This window comes from Notothenia coriiceps, unplaced genomic scaffold (genome assembly GCF_000735185.1).
Source record: "Notothenia coriiceps isolate Sejong01 unplaced genomic scaffold, NC01 NC01_scaffold00026424, whole genome shotgun sequence".
Lineage (NCBI taxonomy): Eukaryota > Metazoa > Chordata > Actinopteri > Perciformes > Nototheniidae > Notothenia > Notothenia coriiceps.
In genome coordinates, this window is record NW_011359125.1 from 2,233,288 (window position 1) to 2,252,148 (window position 18,861).

An 18,861-nucleotide genomic window follows, 5' to 3' on the forward strand; every position below is an offset into this window, starting at 1 on the left:
TTTGGGGTTAAAATGTAAGAAGTCAAAGTAAAAGTCATCAGAAAAAATAAGTAGTGGAGTAAAGTACGATCCAGAAACATGTACTTAATACAGTAACGAAGTAATTTGTATCCACTACTATTCATTGTGCAAGTGGTTTCAGAATGATCATGAACGATGCTCTCTGGCTCACCTCTGTCTCATTTATCTGAACTCTCAGTCCTGATCGCTGTCCCGTCGTCATGAAATCCTCCGCCTCACATCTAAGGAGCCCGTTTTCTTGCCGGCGGCGCCGAGCAGTCTCCTGAGCATGTCCCTCACCGCTAGCTCTGCATTAACTCTGAAACATCACGGAAGCCATGTAAGTACAACACCGCAGTACACACTTACCTACTATTGTTCCACTAAGAGGGTTGTGCAGGAAAGGGATGAGTATTTTTGAAGGGCTGACCTGGAAGTTGCATCGCAAAGCCTCTCCACAAAGAGCAATGGGTTTCCTTTCCATATTCATATAAACACCAACCTTTGCATTATTGAAGTAAAAAGCTAACGTTCAGGCTATCAGCGTGGACACTGCTAAAGCTTAAGATATAATAAGACTTTACCTCATCCCCGAGGAAATGTTGAGCCGAGTTACAAAATAAATAAAACCACAGCAGCAATAATAGTAAAACTACAGTAACACTAACAGTGCAGCAAAAGATTCAAATTCAATATCTAACAGAAACATAGCAGTCACATCATTAGTGTAAATATTACTCAGCATCAGTCAGTGCCAAAATGAAAAAAAAAAAAAAAAAAAAAACCCGTAGTGCAATTGCATAATTGGCAACGTTATCATAGCACATTATTTAATAATTAAATAATATTGGCACATGTTATATACGCGGGGCAATGTTGGGCCTGATGACGGTTAGTCCGTCACATTTGTTAGTAAACAGCTGTTTTTAATCCACCAGTGTGGTATTTACTGACATATTCTATGTCGTAGAAGAAAAGCATTGGAGAGAACAGGAATTGGTGAAATGCTGACTCATATCTGGGTTTTAGGACTCCTTCCTGCACACTAAAATCACTCTTTCTACTGTGCGCAGCAGAGTGGAGCAGTGGATTTTTGGTAGGCGAATTGTAAATTTAGCATCCCAGAGAGTCTCTCAACGAAAGAGGGATGATTTCTCCATTTGGATTTTGGATAAGCAGAAAATAATCTTGTTTTATGAATACTCACACGCTTTGTTCAGCGGATAATCTCCACATATTAACACCATTAAAAGATTTCTTTAAAGGGACCTATCATGCAAAATGCACTTTTGTACGTCTTTTCTACATGAATATATGTGTCCCGGTGTTCCAGAACTCACCAAGTGTCAGAAAACATAAACCCTCTCCTATTTCCTCCAATACCCAAATCTCTTAAAGGGGCCTGCAACGGATCTGATACAGACTGATCCAGATTTGAACACTTCTATGACGTCACAGAAGTGGCCGCTACGCTATTGGCCACTCCACCAATCAGGAGGAGACAGCCACGGACATTGCCGTTGGAAAGCGCTGGAGACGCTGTAGTACAATGCCCAGGCCTGTAGATGGTGCTGTTCTCACGAATCAGCCCATGCAAAAGACAGTATTAAATTGAGAGAAATGCGGAATGGCTAAAATGCATGATCTGTTTGGTATTTTGAAATAAAAGTATAAATATGCCTTATATAGTATGGTCCACACTATATTATACAAATACAGCATGATAGGTTCACTTAAGTAAAAGCTGACTATAAAGGAACTGCAGCAGCTAAAGGCGGCTAATGATGGGCGTGATGACTTTTTATTCGTCTCATTTGGGGGCCCTTGTTAAATCTCTTGCTTGTGTTAACCACAAACCTTATTTAAGGCATCTATCCAAAATACGTTAAGTACAAAAGTTGACTTGGTGACAGTGGTAAAATGCTGACTCATTTCCAGGTTAGAGGACTCATTCCTGCACCGCTCTCTAACAGTGCTTTGTTTCCTTCACAGTTACCTGGATGTATCCCATGTAGGCCTGAACCACCGCTAACCCGTAGCTGTCAATCAACTCCCCCACCAGCTGGCTGCCTCTCCGATTGGCTGCCACCTGAGCCCGCAGGTCTGACAGGTTGTCATGGAGATTACGAGTCCCAGAGGATTCTGGGTACTGGGCCGGAGCCATCAGAGCTTCAGTTACAGCTGATAGAGACAGAGGGGAAAGAGACGGACAGAAAACAACATTACTGGATGTATTATTAAAGAAACAAATGTAAATGTTAAAGAAAATAACTTAAAATGATTTATGTGGATATCTAAGCTCCCCAAACCGGACTATTCTGGTAGTTTCTTATGTTTTAAATATAGTGTCCCTTGTCAACAGCAGTACACCTCTTAGCCTCCTGCTGTGACTCCTGTCTTTTTGGGGTCAAACACTGACTGTGGAAACCCGGTACAGTAACAACGTCCACATCTTTATCTGGACTTGTGGGCGAGACCCAGCTCTGACCTCTCTCTGTTCCCCTCCTCCTCTCTTACCCTCTTCCTGGAAGACCCCACCAGTGACCAGTTTGAAGGAGATGAAGACGGCCCCCTCCTGCTGAAGGGAGGTGGAGTGGGGGGGCATGGAGCCTGGAGTGATGCCTCCGATGTCAGCATGGTGCCCCCTGCTGGCCACGAAGAACACAGGACTGCTCACCCCCTTCCTGAACACCTGGAGCAGGAGAGAAGGGGTATTTAGAATCAGAAACAGGTTTATCCCCAGGTAGGTTGACGCGTACGAGGAATTTGACTTGGTGTCATGGTGCATACATAAAAAGAAGATCCAAAGATATCGAAGTGACTGTTAATTTATATATTGATTGTTGTGCTTTTATTTATGTCTTAATTTGTGCATATGTATAAATGTGTCTGTTGATTGTGTATAGGATATACATATTTTTATATATATTTGTATTTTTGTGTGAAACGGTATTTCGATCTCTCTGTCTGTACACAAACTGAAAGATTGACAATAAAGTTGACTTTGATTTGAAAGTAAAACAAAAAATAAAAACACAGAACTATTTTAAGAAAACTATAATAACATTAAAAAATATTATAAAAAATATAGTAAAATATAGCAGTATTTACATAGAAATAGAATGGAATAAAATTGAATAAAATATGAAATAAAATTCGGCAGGAATAGAAAAAAGAAAAAACAGATATTGTACATTGTGTGCATTAATGTAATTAGTGAGAAGAAAATGTTGCATTGTTTGAGGAGCTCAGGCCAGAAGAATTTCATTGACATTTCTACACTGTAGCTTTGTGCATATGACTATAATACCTTTGAATTGAAAATGTAATTATGAGGAGATAAATCCGACACACAGCTGGAGGACTTACTGGTGTGATGACTGTGAGGTCGGGGAGGTGGCTCCCCCCCGCACACGGGTGGTTACTCAGGATCACATCGCCTTCTTTCAAAGTGTTCCCCAGAGACCTGATCTGGAACTGGACGGTCTCCTGCATGGCCCCCAGGTGCACTGGGATGTGGGGCGCGTTGGACACCAAACCTCCGTCAGGTCCGAACACGGCACAGGAGAAGTCCAGACGCTCCTTGATGTTGGTGGAGATGGAGGTTCTTTGGAGAACCCTACCCATCTGTTCTGTAGAGGAACAGAGGAGGAACACAAGCTGGGTCTGAGTGTCTGGACTTCAACACCACACACACTCACACACTCACTCAGCACCAGACACGCTTTACGCTGCTATGGACAAACTTGCAATAATGTACATTCTCAAAGTTATTGAAGTGACTGTTATTTTCTATATATTGATTGTTGTGCTTTTATTTATGTCTTAATGTATACATGTGTTTGTTGATTGTGTATATATAGGATGAACATATTTTATAAATATTTGTATTTTTGTATTCGGGATTGTGGGAAATCTCTAATCGATCTCTCTGTCTGTACACACAAACTGACAGATTGACCATAAAGTTGACTTTGAGCTGATAAGAAAATGATACTCAACATGTTATAGTGACCCCCCCCCTCCTCCACTTGACCCCCCCTCCTCTCCCCTCCTCTCCTGTGTTTTACCTGCGATGCTCATGAAGCGGTGAGAGAAGATGGAGAGCTGCACGGTGTTGAGCTCCGTGCCCAGAGCGCAGTGAGGGTCCGAGCCCACCGTCATGCACACATCGCCCCCTGCTGTCAGACGGGCCTCACAGCACGGCTCCACCAGGATGGTGCTGAAGGACGAAAGAGCAGAACACATATAAATAACACAGGCAAAGATGCATACAGGCATTCATGTATTTTAAAGAAACCACTGTTAGCTTAAAAGTAAAAAGTAGGCTCAAGTGGAAGTATCTCAGTATGTGGAAAAATATCACGTCTCACTTAAAGGTGGGGGAGGTAAGTTTCAGAAACCGGCTCGAGATACACTTTTTGTTATATTCAATGGAATGCTCTTAACATCCCGATAGCAATGAATATCTGAAGTGCTTTGACAAAAAATCCATAAAAAAATGTCATCTGTGGAAGCCGTAATACTGTAAAAACTACAACCAATCGGTAAACGGATTGGATTGCCGCCCTGTCTGTCAGCCTTCCATCTCTTGCAAGCACAAATGTATCTCGTGCCCTCATTGGGCGTGCCGTCATTGGGCGTGTCATTGGGCGTGCCGTCATTGGGCATGCATTGCAGCAGTACTTCAATGACTCGCCAGCAACAGGCGGCCACTTTCACCATGGCAGAGTTAGGTTCAACATCGTCTACTGGTNCTCTCCCCTGAGTAGACAGGGCTGCACGATTATGGCAAAAATCATAATCTCGATTATTTGGGTCAATAATTGTAATTGCGATTATTCATTGACTTTGAAAACATCCATTTATTGGAGATTTTTTTTTTGAACAGTATGTTTTTAAGAGTTGATTACCCTGAACTTTAAGTATAATTCAACTGAAAAACCCCAAAATAAAAAAAGTAATAATAAAAAAATAATCATTTTATTTCGATTACGTTGTTTTCGTAATCGATGCAAGCCATAATTAATCGCGATTAAAATACGATTAATTGAGCATCCCTAGTAGACATGCTCATATTCTTAAACAAGAATGAGTATTGAATAGCTGCATTCTGTGATAGGCCCTGTTAGAGGTTGTTGATCTCTGTTGTAATAGGGTTACGTTACCCTAACCCGTTATGTTGTTCGTGTATGATCCCTCTTTAATTTAAAAACCAAGTTATGTTTTAAGGATGAAAGCTGTAGGCCTATAGCTGTCAACTGTTCAAACTGTGATCAATACATTTGACAAATTCGACTTGGTTTCTATACTTACTTGAACATGTATTTTTATTTTTTTATAGGATATGTACATTTCGGTTAATCGGTTAACTGTTTTTTTGGGAGTCGAATATACATTTGCTTTCAAATTCCCATCCCTAGTAGATATCCACCCATACAGACAAAAACAAAGCCTTTGATATGGCGACTATTTGGGTTCTTAATCAGAGTAATAATAAGACACGAGTTTAAAAGCTTTCTGTTAAATAAAAGGAACATTTCTGTTTCATTTCACAAAACTACTGACAACATTTCTCACAAATGTCAGATAAAAGCACTGGCATTTTGAGCATGAGTTTGAGCATGAGCATTTTTGCATAAAAATGACTGGTCCAATCAGAAGAAGTCAATAATTTTAGTAGAAAAGCCGGATTGATCATGACATACCAAATTTAGAAATGAACTTGCTACTTTCTTAAAATAAATACCTGATTTAATGGGAGAAATGTTGTCATGCAGATTATACAATGAAACAAAATCTGATAAAAAAAAAAAAAATGATACTTATATAAAAGTAAAACCAGAGAAAGTTAGGGTTTGTTAAGTAGTCTCCTAGTTGTTCAAAGCACACTAGGGTTCAGCTCCTAGATTAAGACTTCAAAAAGACTACAAAATAAGAAAGTTTGACCTATTTAGATTGACTGTTAAAAGCAGTAAACAGATGACATTAAAAAGGAACAATCTGTGGTCCCAATATAAAACCAAAAAGGCTAAATTAAGAGTAAATATGAGTCTGTCCAGAGAGTTCACCTTTGTGCTTTGTTTACATTCCTCCTGATGCAAATTGAATACATGCACAACAGGAGTGCACTACTATTGTTTTAGTTATTTCTGGTGCAGCATAAATAGACTACAACTGCATATCTCTGGGTTGAAGAATGACAATAAAAGATAGTTCAAATCATTCATTAGTTAAATCAGTTTCTCTAGTGAAGATTTCAGGTACTTTTTCTTGAGTTCTTTAATCTTAACTGGCTTCCAAAATGTAGTACAATGTTGAGATACTTGTACTTTACTTGAGTATTTTTGTTACTTTGTACTTTTACTCCACTACAGTTCAGAGGTACATGGTGTACTTCTCCTCCAATACATGTAATGAATACCTCTAGTTACTTCACAGATGTGGATGAATGATGTGAAATATAATCAAGTGTTAAATCAGACTTTAGTTCCACCTGGAGTAAATTCACAAGCTACCCTGCAGTATACAAAGTCATTCAAACTAGCTGCACCTTTACCAGCTTTGAGAACACTTTAATGATCAATCATTATAAAACATATCATATATTATTCTGAAATGGACCAATCTGCACAAGGGGACTTTTACTTGTAACAGAGTATTCCTACACTCTGGTACTTCTACTTCTAGAAGATCTGAGTACTTCTCCCACCTTTAGTACTTGGTTGCTTTCTACCACTGAACAAAACATGCCTTCATCTCAACAACTAAAAACTCTAAAACGTTACCAAACTAGCCTTGAAACGAAAGGTAGCCAAGCTATCTTAAATAAAGTTGACTAAAACGTAAAAGTAAGGTCGAAAGACAATGTTTAAGTAGGAAAGAGTGTGACTTATATTCATAAAACTGGTTAGAAGTTAAATGTTTTGAGTGTATGCTAACTTGGTAGCACACGTTGAAGCTTTACTATAATTACAGGCGAGCTATGTAAACTATGCAGCAAAGTTAGCTAATGCTGCTAACAACTCAGTAAACACTCTCCTCCCCCAAGACTAACTGAAGCAAACTTGACCCAAAAATAAATAATGTTGATTTGATTGTTGGTTTTAACAGTGATTTTAAAATCTTTAGTCAGAAAAACTTTTTTTTTCCACGAATGCAGCCAAAAGGCTCCATCTATGCACTGGCGCCAACACACTTACATTAAAAAATCTGTTCGCCGTTTGTTTTCGGTAACTTATTTTTAACCACTTTAATGTAAACTCGTTTGTTAAAAGTATTCACACATACAATTTTAATTATATCCATAAAGTAATGTATACAAGTTAAGTTGTTTTAAACTCGACAAAATCGTAAACACGAAGCACTTACAACCAACAGTTTGCGTTTGCTCCAGGAGGTAGTCGGAGCCCAAAAATCGGGACCTTTTTTTTTTTTACAGCAAGAGAAGTTTTGCCTTACCTTTTCTCCTCCTTTTCTTTAATTTCCCGTGTGATTAATGCGCTCCTTTCGACGCTATTTCATCGTAGTTACTCAAGTCCAAATCCCCATCAGAATAAGAGGAGATATAAGCATTATTTCCCAGGGTTTTTAGTGTAAATGTTCACGGTTGTACTCTCCTCTGCTGCCCGCTCCGGTCGCTCTGCGGTCTGTTTGATGATGGAGCTCCGAGAACACCAGCCGGACAAAGATCGTCTCATTACTGGAAGAGAGGTATCACTCCGCGGTTTAATTTTTTTTTGTGCCAAACTTCCGGTCTTTTACAGTAGGTGTTGACCGACTACGCATGCGCATCCTTTTCACCTTTCAGGTATGTTACAAGTTGACATTTTCTAATGGATGTTCTCAGTAAATTAGTTGATTTTTGCATCAGTTTAACATGCTGTCGTCTGATTAAATCGTCAAGACTTTAAAGCTGTGGTTTTTTTTTTATCTTACACACTCTTTTTTGTTTTTATATGATAAAATTCAGCAAATAACTATATTTGTATCAAAATGTATGCCTGTCATTTTGTTATTGGAATAACCTTTGCATAAATTATTCAATGTGGACTGTATATGCTGCAATAAAAACATTGCTAAAAAATGTTTTACTTTGCTCCTCTTACACTTCAGTTTGCACATTTGTGACATTTGCATAGCATTTCGTAATGTTTTTGTAACATATTTAATCTGGAAATATATTTGTTTGTGGTAAATTAGGAGTAACTACAATTAAAAACAATAACGTTGTATTTTTCAGTGGCAATATTTGGAGGACTTTTTCTTCCGTTTGCAAGTAAGGAGTGATTGCATGCTACCTTTTACGATGACAGGCTTAACACATTATATATTGTATTGTTTATAATTTTCTTAAACAAACAAGAAAATAGTTAATTATACCTCCATGTAGTCATATTATTTTCTCTATATTAACCCATAAGAACCCTACTTCTACTTTTGGGGAAATTAAGGGGAACATAATTTAGAATAAATAGACCACCTAGAACACATTTCTGACAAGTAACCCCCCCTCGTGTCAAACATCTGAAATGTGACATATTGATGGGCTTGAATGGTAAAATAACTTTTATATATAACTTCATTAATGAGGATAATTTTTTGGTTTAAATTAGTTTGAACATTCTTTGAATTGAAGAATAAAGAATATATTAACTCAATATAATTGAATCAGCTAAATTAACGGAGCAGATCATAATCATATTTCTAATTGTGCATATATGTCACTTTGGGTTTACTGTGAACGTTTAGGGTTAAAGTCCCGATCAGTGTCAAAGCGATGTTTGTCTCATTAGTTTCATATCAATTTGATCAAGAAATGTTTCCACAACAGGTTAAATGTAAGAAAGGACATGTTATGTAAGCATTTTAACTCTTAACCCTCCTATTCTCTTCGTTTTCCCCCCCCTTACTTTGGTGTTCGCGGTCAAATTCGACCGGTCCTGTTTTAACTACATTAACACAAAAAACATTAATCATCACCACATTTCATTTAACACCCTTTCAAACTGTAAATATTGTATCAGACTATGGTATACATGAAAAACTGCAGTAAATATACAAAGAATAGACACTGAACATGTATTGCGTGTGCCAGGTGTGATCCATGTGGGGGGATGGGCACATAAAAGAGGGAAATGTGTCAAATTGTTCTGTAGTGTGTGTGTGTGTGTGTGTGTGTGTGTGTGTGTGTGTGTGTGTGTGTGTGTGTTATCTGATAGCTGTATAAGGAACTTTTCAGAACATTTAAAGTGCATATGAGACCCGGTGAGTCCTTATGGGTAATCTAGCAGTCTTTATTGTTAAATATTGATTCAATATGTGGTTGGAGGTATTTAATAAACAGTGGATTTTTACTTTTCCTCTCTTTTGACAATGTCTTTGTTCAGTCTTTAAACAGTCATGTCGTGTAGTTGTGTTTCGTATAAATAGTCTTACACAATCAAGATGTATATTTATTAATATTTGATTGACCACCACTGACACAGAGACAGAGTGAGAGCTCTTCCGTTTTTCCTCCTCTATGCTTCCAGTCACTGCTTCTCTCTGCAGAGTTAAGGAGGCCAGGAGCCCTCTGGTGTTGATCATAATCTACTACGTGTTTTCAGAATCAGACATTTACAGTTTCAGCAAGTTAAGAGCCAACGATAGCTTCATATTAATCAAGAAGCATGCATAACAAATATTAAAGATAACAGTAGGAATTACACAATTTACAATTGACAAAAAACACATCCATTTTAAACCTTTCATATCTTTTTTTAAAAACGACTTTGTTTTTGTAGTTCATAAAGACTCTATTTTTACTTTTTGCAGTCATATTACAGTACGTCAATTTCCAAGAATATTGGGTGTGACTAAATGAGTGTACATTTAAATAAAGAATATTTTGCAACACAAAATGACGTCATGACGTGTGTGTGTGTGTGGGGAGGGTGTGTGTGTCAGAGTTACAGAAATAAGAAGTGAAAGAGAAACTTCCTGTTAATGTTTAAAAGTGATGGATGATGCATTATAACAGAGAAGAGGAGGGTTTGACATTTGTGTATGTGTGTGTGTGTGTGTGTGTGTGTGTGTGTGTGTGTGTGTGTGTGCGTGCGTGCGTGTGTGTGTGTGTGTCAGAATTTGGGAGAAATATGACCCCGGGAGGAAACAGGGAGAGGACAATGAAATCGGCAGTCTCCCGCGAAAATCGGCAGGGTTGGCAAGTGTTACCTTGGTTGGTGATTGGCTAATGGTTACACAAGCCAAAAAAATCGTTATGACATCATAAAGTGGCCAAAATCTGATCATCTCATTTTCAGACAGGTTTTTATATAAATGGATCAGGACAAAAAGAGAAAATCTTTTTTCCTGAAACTTTCAGGTTCTCTTTACATAGAGGGGACGTAGTTGATGTAGAAGAGACATGAACAAGTGGATTTTGCATAATAGGTCCCCTTTAAACGAAACAATCCACTGTGGGTTATAAATACATTTGGTAGATTGGAAGCGCATTATTTACTATAATTCAAGGGAAAATACTTTTTCTTTTCTTTCTCATGTTCTGACTTTTTCCTCAAATATGTAAAACGAATTCTCAATGTTTTAAAAAAAGCTTGTTTTCTTAAATCCCATCTGGTAAGTTTAAGACACTTTTCTCAGAGATTTTAACAAAATCTGTTAAAAGGGACAAATCTAACTATTTTCTTAGTTTTACTTTGACATTTTGGGTAACAGGGAGGTTATATTGAGGAATTGTACTTCAAACTTTTATGGAGATATTTTATTTTTTACAGAAATGTTCACCATATTTATTCATATATGCCTGTATTTATTTATACATGTATTTATTTATATTGAACCCTTATGTTGTGTTCGGGTCTCCCGTGACCCGTTTCAAGTTCAAATTATATAATAACTACGCTCTTGTTTTTTTTTATCGGAACAAGGCTTCATGATATGCTCCACAACAGCCACAAAACTGATTTTGACCATTTTAGCCAAGTGTGAAGGTCTCTTTAAAAAAAAGTGTGTAATTTAGTGTTCGGGTCTGGAAACCCAGCAGAATTGTTTTGGGTGACTCGGGGTCAAATTTGGCCCAATCAAGATTCATCTTAGACTTTAGACAACCTCTCCCCCTTCATCCACTGTAACAATAATTTTTCGCAACATGCACCTGGTCTCCCATCCCTCTGCCCCCCTCCCCCCACGGGAACTCGACCTTTCTCAAAGAATATGTACACTAACACTTGAACCTGAACTCACACATGCACGTGTGCAATATGTGGTGTAATGTGTTGTGGAACCATAACATACAATTACAACAGGATTGTACGGTTATGAATGCATTATAAGTTAGTTATGATGTAGTTAATACAATATTGGATGATAGATTTTGGACTGAGATAAATCATGGGTCAAAATTGACCCGCGAACACCATGAACGGTAACAGCTTTCGAACACAACACAAGGGTTAACTGACTTATATTGAACATACAGTAGCCTATATATGCTTTGTAAAAACACAAATCTCAACCCTTTACAGAACATACAGTCTAAATAAACCAAAACATGTGTTGCTCCCTAAAGCAGTTTAAAAACAAAAAGATTTAATAATAATTAATTAATTAAAAAAATAACAAAACAGCCCAAAAAATTATTAAACTAATAAATTAAAGAATTAAAGTGTAAACGATGTTATTAAATAAATACATAGAAAAACAGTCCAATCAAGGGAAAAAATATATATTGTTGTTAATCTTTATGAATTAAACAATTTAATTCAAAGTAAATAATAATTCTTATAAGAAATAATCACTTCAAGAAAATAATTATTTGTTATTTAATAATTTTATTAAAATTCATATAAAAAGGGAAAATTAATTGGATAAACTTATAGATTTCAAATACATTTTAAAGAAAAAACACCTTAAAAATCTACCAAATCGGAAATATGTTATATATGACATATATTACAATTCATATAAATAAAGGTTATAATAAAGGGGGGTTCATATTTAAAAAAAAAAAAAAAATCGGATTGTATAACGTTGATACATTTTCTCTCTCTCCAACAGCTACAGAAAGCGATCGAGGGCTCCACTCGCAGCGGGGTGAGGCTCCGCCCCCCTCTGGCCAGCTTCAGGGACGCCAGCAGGAAATCCAAGAAGCACCAACTCCCCCCGTCCACCCCTTCCTCCCCCACCGGGGACAGAGATCTGTGGGGAGGGGAGGGTAGCCGGAGGGAGGAGGGGGAGCTGGCGAGGAGGGAGTCCAAGGAGGATTTCAGAGGAAAAGCGCCCTCCTTCAGGGAAGTTCCCGGGGGGGCCGGTGCCCCTTCCTCCTCCCCTGGGAGCACTAGAGGAGATGAGGGTGTTTCACAGGAACCCTCCACCTCTTCTCCTTCCTCACCTTCATCACCTTCACCTCCTTCCTCCCCCGTCTCCCCCACCTGCCCAGTGTTCACTCTCTCCTCGCTGCAGGAGCACAGGGAGAGCGAGGACTCGGACGAACCCATATAAGCTGGCTTCAGGAGTACAGACTTGTTTACCTTCCTCTCATTTCCCTCCTCTTCCTCACCCAGAGGATGGGGAGTAGTGCTCTCCGCAGACTCTCTGCAGGACGAGAAGTGAACACAAAGCTCCTGAAAGCTATAGGATTTTTTTTTTCTACTCTTCACTCAGTCTCACTTTTTCATTCTCAGGATCTCAGGGGCCTTCCTGTGTCTTTTGAACTGCAGACGGACGAATGTTCAATTTCTAAACAACATGTTGAATGTATCCGTACAGCATTTATCAACATGTCTGTTTATTGGATCAAAAATGAACTGACAGCAATGTATTGTATGATCATGAAATAATATATTGATGAAGACTTAATTAATTAATTTGACCTGGAGGTCAAAGAGATCATGCATTTTAAAGTTTACTGATTGAGGTTAATTTAAATTATAACGTACATGTATCAGATATTTGCTGTATGGTAAATATTCAAATCAGTATTACCAGTCTGTAATTTAATAAATAAATAATAAAATGTCTACTAGCTTATTTGAAGTAGCTAATACAAACAAAGTGATGTGGATATGAGCTAAACGCTAATGTCATGTTAGCATAACATACAGGTAAGATGTTCGCAATTGAAGTTGACCGTGTTAGCATGCTAACATTTGCTAGCAGGCACAATGACAGCTGAGGCTGATAGGAATGTGAGTTTTGCAAGTAGCTTTGTTCAGGCCATAGACTGGATAAATGGACGTAGTGCACGTGACCTCACCCATATCATTCTACAGATTTAATGTGGAGCCCAAAGTAGGCAGAGCTAGTCGGCGCCATCTTGGTATCTAACTCTAACGCCCAATTCAAAAAAGGGAAAGAGGCCTTGAAACACGTCGCCCAGCTCGGAGCTTGAGAGCTAGCTGAGGCTAACAAGCTAGGCTAACATGCTCAGCAGTGCTACTCAGTGTTGCTAGCTGGCTAACCCGCGGTCCTGTTGGTCTTGTTGTACAACAGAAAAATGCATCCCCATTAATCATTTATGCAGCAGTGATGGTTGAAAAACACAGGTTATCTTGGCAAAACCGTTCAATATTGACTGTAATACAATGTACTGGCTAATCAAATACTTGCAATACCTTATGAATAACTTGATAACACGGATGCTGTATTTCTACTATTTAGCTTGAAATCACTGAAATGAAAGATCGAAATGGAAATTGAGAATTTAAATTAAATCCATATTCAATCATCACACACAGCACCAAACACACACATTTAAGATGCTGCAATTAACACATCCATGTATTAGGATTTCCATTTTGAAGGTCACTGAGATAGAAGATAAGACTTTGGTAACTGATAAACATAAATATATATATATTTTTTTTATATACATTTTGTATTTATTTACCTAGTTCGCTAACAGATGCACTTAGCTCACAACACAAAGGCATGTTTTTCTACATAAAGTATACGTAAAACAAAACCTAAAACATAATAGAAATAAAGAATGTAACAACAGTAATATTTGATATAAAGTTAAATTGAAGATGATTACAAAGCAGCGATATGCAGAAGAGACTAAGATACGTTCTCATTATGTCTTTCAGTTCCTTCAATTTATACTTCACCAAGGGTCAAAGAGTAAGCCTTCATGGTGAGTATTTCAAATGCTTTTCAGTCTGAACGCCTGCTTAATCATAAGAAATAAATTACATGTTTAACCTTATGGTTGTGCTGAATGGAAAGTAAGAATAAAAGCGAAATATTTTCTTATTTATCCTGAAGGGCGGCTGTGTGAATGTGTTAACTGAATGTAATGGCAATCCATTCAATACTTGAAATAATTCAGCTGTGGACCGAGCAACCTGCGTGGGTGGAAAAAAGATCACTGCATTCAGGCTTGAAAGAGAATATCTGGGAGCATGTAAACATATTTGTGCTGAGAAGGTCAACTGTGTGAGATTCAGGCTGTGGTTCTTCTGTGAGCTGGAACAAATAGGCAGCTAGTCTCTAAGAAATAGACGTTAAAAATCTCCTGGCATTATATGCATTTCACTGCTTATTCTTGCTTCGTCTGACAAGCACAGAAACACTGTCTGCCTCCAAATGTGGGATAAAAAAAGATCCATTACACATGTTAGGGCTCGAGAGAGAAAGAAGTGAACGTGTGAGAATCTAATTATGTGCACTCTATGAAAGATATATCCACACATAAGCACATCAAACACCATTTGTTGGTTTGTTTATTTGCTCTTTCTCCACCAGAGGAAAAGAAGAGGAGACAGGTAAAGGCGCTGGAGGGGGTGTAGGAGGTTCTGTCGTGCAGGAAAAAAGGAAGAGAAATGTTGACAGAAGAGGAGAGAAAGGGGGAGAACCACGTGGAAGAACCATCCTGTGACAACCGTCCAACGAGCATGCATAGGTGCGAGTGTACACTGTATTACACCGCCTCATTTCAGACAAATAAATCCAATTTTATACAGACTTTTACAGAAGCTACCCAATATTTTTTTTTTTTTACAGCAGTTAGCAAATGATATATCTCTGATTGCAGCAAATCCCCTTTTTTTTCTCTTTTCAGGCAGTGATTCTTCCAACAAGACAACGTACTGTACACTGACGGACGGACATACAGACAGACAGACACAAATGTACAGAACAGATACAAAGAGAGACAAGGAGAAAGGCAGCGTATCCAGAAGCAGATTTTGAGCATCATGACAAGTGAAGGAAACTCTTGGAAGATGGCAGTAGGGTTATACAAAAAGAGTGAACCAAAGATGTGATCAGTAAACCTTTAACATCCACAGAAATATATTTGGCTTCTTGTTATAAGTTTATTCATTCATTTAGATTTTGAAAAATAAAACAACCCAGTGTCCTTCAAGTCCATGCATGTGTCCGTGAAATCTTTTGGCAAAAAAGAAGCCGAATTCTTCGTCGTCACAATGAACAAATATAAAGGAAAGGGTCTTTCAAACACACGATTGACTCACAAAGGACTCACAAGTTGTCACATTATTCCTCCCCACCAGGTAATTGTTCAATAAATAAATGAATATGTGCCACTGTGTAAAGTCATTCTGTTTGCAGTTTTGAGCCCTCGTGTTTTCACTAAACAGGGATTCTTGAAATAAAATGATATAAGCGAGAGCTGCCAAACTAGCCATCTCTAAATCTCCAAACAAAGTGTTTTTTTCTCTCGTGCTCAAAACCAGACTGAAACAAGATGGCTTTACAACCATGACAACTATTCTAACTTTTACCGGAGGGGATTTTCAACAAGTCCGTAGAAAAATAAACATTGTCCCCCAACGTTGCATAAAGAAGCAATCAATAAATAAATTCATTCAACTGCTTTTTGTTGTTGTTAGTTTGTCTTAAAAGTGTCTCACACAATCATCGAAGTGAGAGGAGAAGGAGCTTCCCGACAGAGAAAAGAGAACGGTGAGAACATGGCCGTTTCTCAATCTCGAGGAAACTGGCTTCCAAGCCAATATTTCAAGGATGCTACGTCATCGAGTGCCGCCGAAGGACTGTTCCAATCTCCAGCATACTTGGAATTCCACCGAGGCAGCGTCCTTGGTTTGGGGGTAATTTCGAGGCTGCACATGGGTAGACTTTGCGTCCTTAAAATCCCCACAATGCTTTGCGCACGGACCAATTTCCCCAAATCTGTGGCGGAAAAAGTTAAGGCGGGGCCTCTCATATGACGCACACCTGCAAACTTGCTAGCCTGTTCCACTCTTTGTTTTCCGAATGCCAGGGAGGATTCTTGCCTAGCTTCTGAAGGAAGTGACTCGGAAGACATGTGCTACCAAGCAAGCATCCTCGCGATTGAGAAACGGCCAGTGTGTCGTAAAGTTCGTCATGCACAGAAAATCTGTTTAATTCCCCTCCTCCTCCTCTTCATCTTTGCTGAAACACTCCTTCCTCAGGTGAATGAAAGGAAAACACAAATGAAAACATGCCTCCTCAAACATCAGGATCACTATCACTCTCCAGGCAGCTGCTTCTTCACAGAAATCACAGGAAGACACCGATCTGTTTCGGCTCTACTGTTCGCGCCTAGTTGACTTTCCTGTTCCCTGATTGGCTGATTAAGCAGCACTCAGGCTGTAGTCCCCCCTCCGTTATCTACTACTGTTCCTATTTACCCGATCAAACACTCTCCAGTTGGAGCCATCGCTCTTCTTCCCACACAAACATTCCTCCGTTTCTTTAAATCTTTGTGTAAGTGGTAAGAAAAACTAAATTCAGTCGTAAGCTTGAGAGCGTTCCCGCCATAAAGTGGGACTGAGATGTGTACAAAAATAAAGAAATCATAGAACAGTTTGTGACTGCATGTAAGAGGCGATTTTTTATTATATACTCAGACTATTTACATCTACATGTGTACGACAGAGTGAACACCGGGCTGTTGGGACGCCGGTGTTTGTCTGCCTATTGCTGGTTACAATTTAGATATTTGTGTGTATTCTCTCTGTGTGTGTGTGTGTGTGTGTGTGTGAGTGTGTGAGTGAGAGTGAGAGTGAGAGTGTGAGTGAGAGAGAGAGAGAGAGAGTGTTGATTGATTAAATGTGTGTGAGTGTGAGTGAGAGTGAGAGTGAGAGAGAGAGAGAGAGAGAGAGAGAGAGAGAGAGAGAGAGAGAGAGTGTTGATTGATTAAATATGTGTGTGTGTGTGTGTGTGTGTGTGTGTGTGTGTGTGTGTGTGTGTGTGTGTGTGTNGCAAAAGAAAAAATGTAACGGAGCAAATTAAGAACAAAAAGAAAGTGGAAACTAGGAGAAGTCAAACCAGAGTCAATATCGGAGTTGCTTTGGCTGTGTAGTATTGCTAACCTAGATGTGTTTAGCTTTGCCTGATATGTAACGTTACTGCAGCCTGCTCTCGCGGAGGAGGTGCTCTGTAAGGAAGTCTGAAGGAAGGGGCGGATTCTTTTTGGCTGTGTACTTTCAAATTTGAGTGCACTCGAGCCGGTTTCTGAAACTTACCTACCCCACCTTTAATGACAATTATTGGGACTGCAAAATGACTCAGTCAATGTTTATCTATTCAAATGTTCCAGTCTGTTGACTACTTCCATTCTTGCAAGGATAACAAATACATGTATCCTGATTATTGAAGCTCAAGCCGGAACACAGTCAAACCTTTTTATTATTTTGACAGCTGTTATAACACCTGCCTGTTTTTGTCGATGATGATGGCTGGCCCCTTGATGCTGTGACCGGACGGCAGCTCCTCCCACAGATACACACCTGTGTCCAGGTACCCTTCCTCAAAGTAACACTTGGTCATCTACACGGAAGAACAGAGAGTGAAACAAAAAATAATACATTTAAAAAGGTAGGATTTAAAACCGATATGAACTTGCTTTCTTTTGTCACTTTTTCCCGTCAGGACGTTTTTCTGTGTGTATTTGAGTTCTATGTATTTATAAGAGTGTGTGTACCGTGACTGGTTTGGCCTGTCCGCGCCCCGTCTTGGTTTTATACACAGATTTGATCCCAGATTTCCCACAACCCCTCACTCTGATGTCATCCACCATGATGGGTCTGTCTGGGATGGTGAATCCAAACTCCTTCAGATAACTAAAGAAGAGAAAAGACAGCGGGAGGAATGTAGAGGAACATTAACCTTTAGTAGAGTAAACAACGTCAGCTGCAGAGTTTACTAAGCTTATCTCCTATGGAAAAATGACTGTAACTCGACTCAAAATGTGTAAGAGGTAATGGGTAAACCTGTAGAATAAATGTGTAGAGACAAATCTGACCGCTTGGTGAAGGCGCTGCGGAAGTCTCCGGCTGCACAGGACTGAGCGTTAGCGGGGTGAGCGTCAGCGGTGACCATGAGAGCGCAGTCTGTGCCTTTATATCGCAGGTGGAGGAAGACCTCCAGCGATATCTGACTGCTGGAGACGACAAGAAACAGAAGGAGAGGACGTATTCAGAGCCTGCACTGAATTTAAAGTACTAATACAACACTGTCCTGCATCCTAAACCTTTCTTACTTAAAGGTTGGTAGTAAAAGTATTGACTGTGCTTCTGAAGATTATTATGATGATATAAATCTGGCACAATATATATACCTCAACATTTAAAATTGAGAACATTCTGTCTGTGTACTTATACTTAGATTTATTCCACAACTGCAATACACACACACGTCCATCTTGGTTTCATTACTTGTTTAGTGAGAATAACACTCGACTAACACAGGGGTTCCCAAAGTGGGGGTCGTGACCCACCGGCGGTTCGCGAGACCCCGAGTGGGGGTCGCGAGATGATTACAAAATTAAAATGGAAAATTAAAATAAAAAATTATAATTTTTTTTTTTTTTAATTAATATTAATAATAACGTTTGCATAAACATTCGAC

At 38.9% G+C, this 18,861-nt stretch overlaps 1 protein-coding gene and 1 long non-coding RNA gene across 2 annotated transcripts; one reads left to right on the forward strand and one right to left on the reverse strand.

The window, feature by feature from the left end:
- Positions 1–158: 158 nt before the first annotated feature.
- Positions 159–18,427, reverse strand: oplah (5-oxoprolinase, ATP-hydrolysing). Its single transcript, XM_010784666.1, has 8 exons — positions 18,257–18,427; positions 17,936–18,074; positions 17,669–17,781; positions 4,071–4,222; positions 3,370–3,632; positions 2,518–2,692; positions 1,997–2,181; positions 159–319 (listed from the first exon to the last, which is right to left on the reverse strand). The coding sequence occupies exons 1-8, from the start codon at positions 18,331–18,333 to the stop codon at positions 314–316; spliced, it is 1,110 nt and encodes a 369-aa protein (XP_010782968.1). The 5' UTR covers positions 18,334–18,427; the 3' UTR covers positions 159–313.
- LOC104957066 (uncharacterized) lies at positions 351–13,828 on the forward strand. Its single transcript, XR_799633.1, has 3 exons — positions 351–545; positions 11,342–11,348; positions 13,819–13,828. It is a non-coding gene; the product is annotated as an uncharacterized lncRNA (long non-coding RNA).
- Positions 18,428–18,861: the final 434 nt, after the last annotated feature.

Excerpts from the sequence above, each read along its gene's own strand:
- oplah (XM_010784666.1), bottom strand. The coding sequence starts at position 18,333 with ATGGTCACCGCTGACGCTCACCCCGCTAACGCTCAGTCCTGTGCAGCC. Across the intron at positions 3,633-4,070 it reads CCGCTTCATGAGCATCGCAG|AACAGATGGGTAGGGTTCTC; the intron begins GTAAAACACAGG and ends GTTCCTCTACAG. Across the intron at positions 2,693-3,369 it reads ACCTCACAGTCATCACACCA|GTGTTCAGGAAGGGGGTGAG; the intron begins GTAAGTCCTCCA and ends CTCCTGCTCCAG.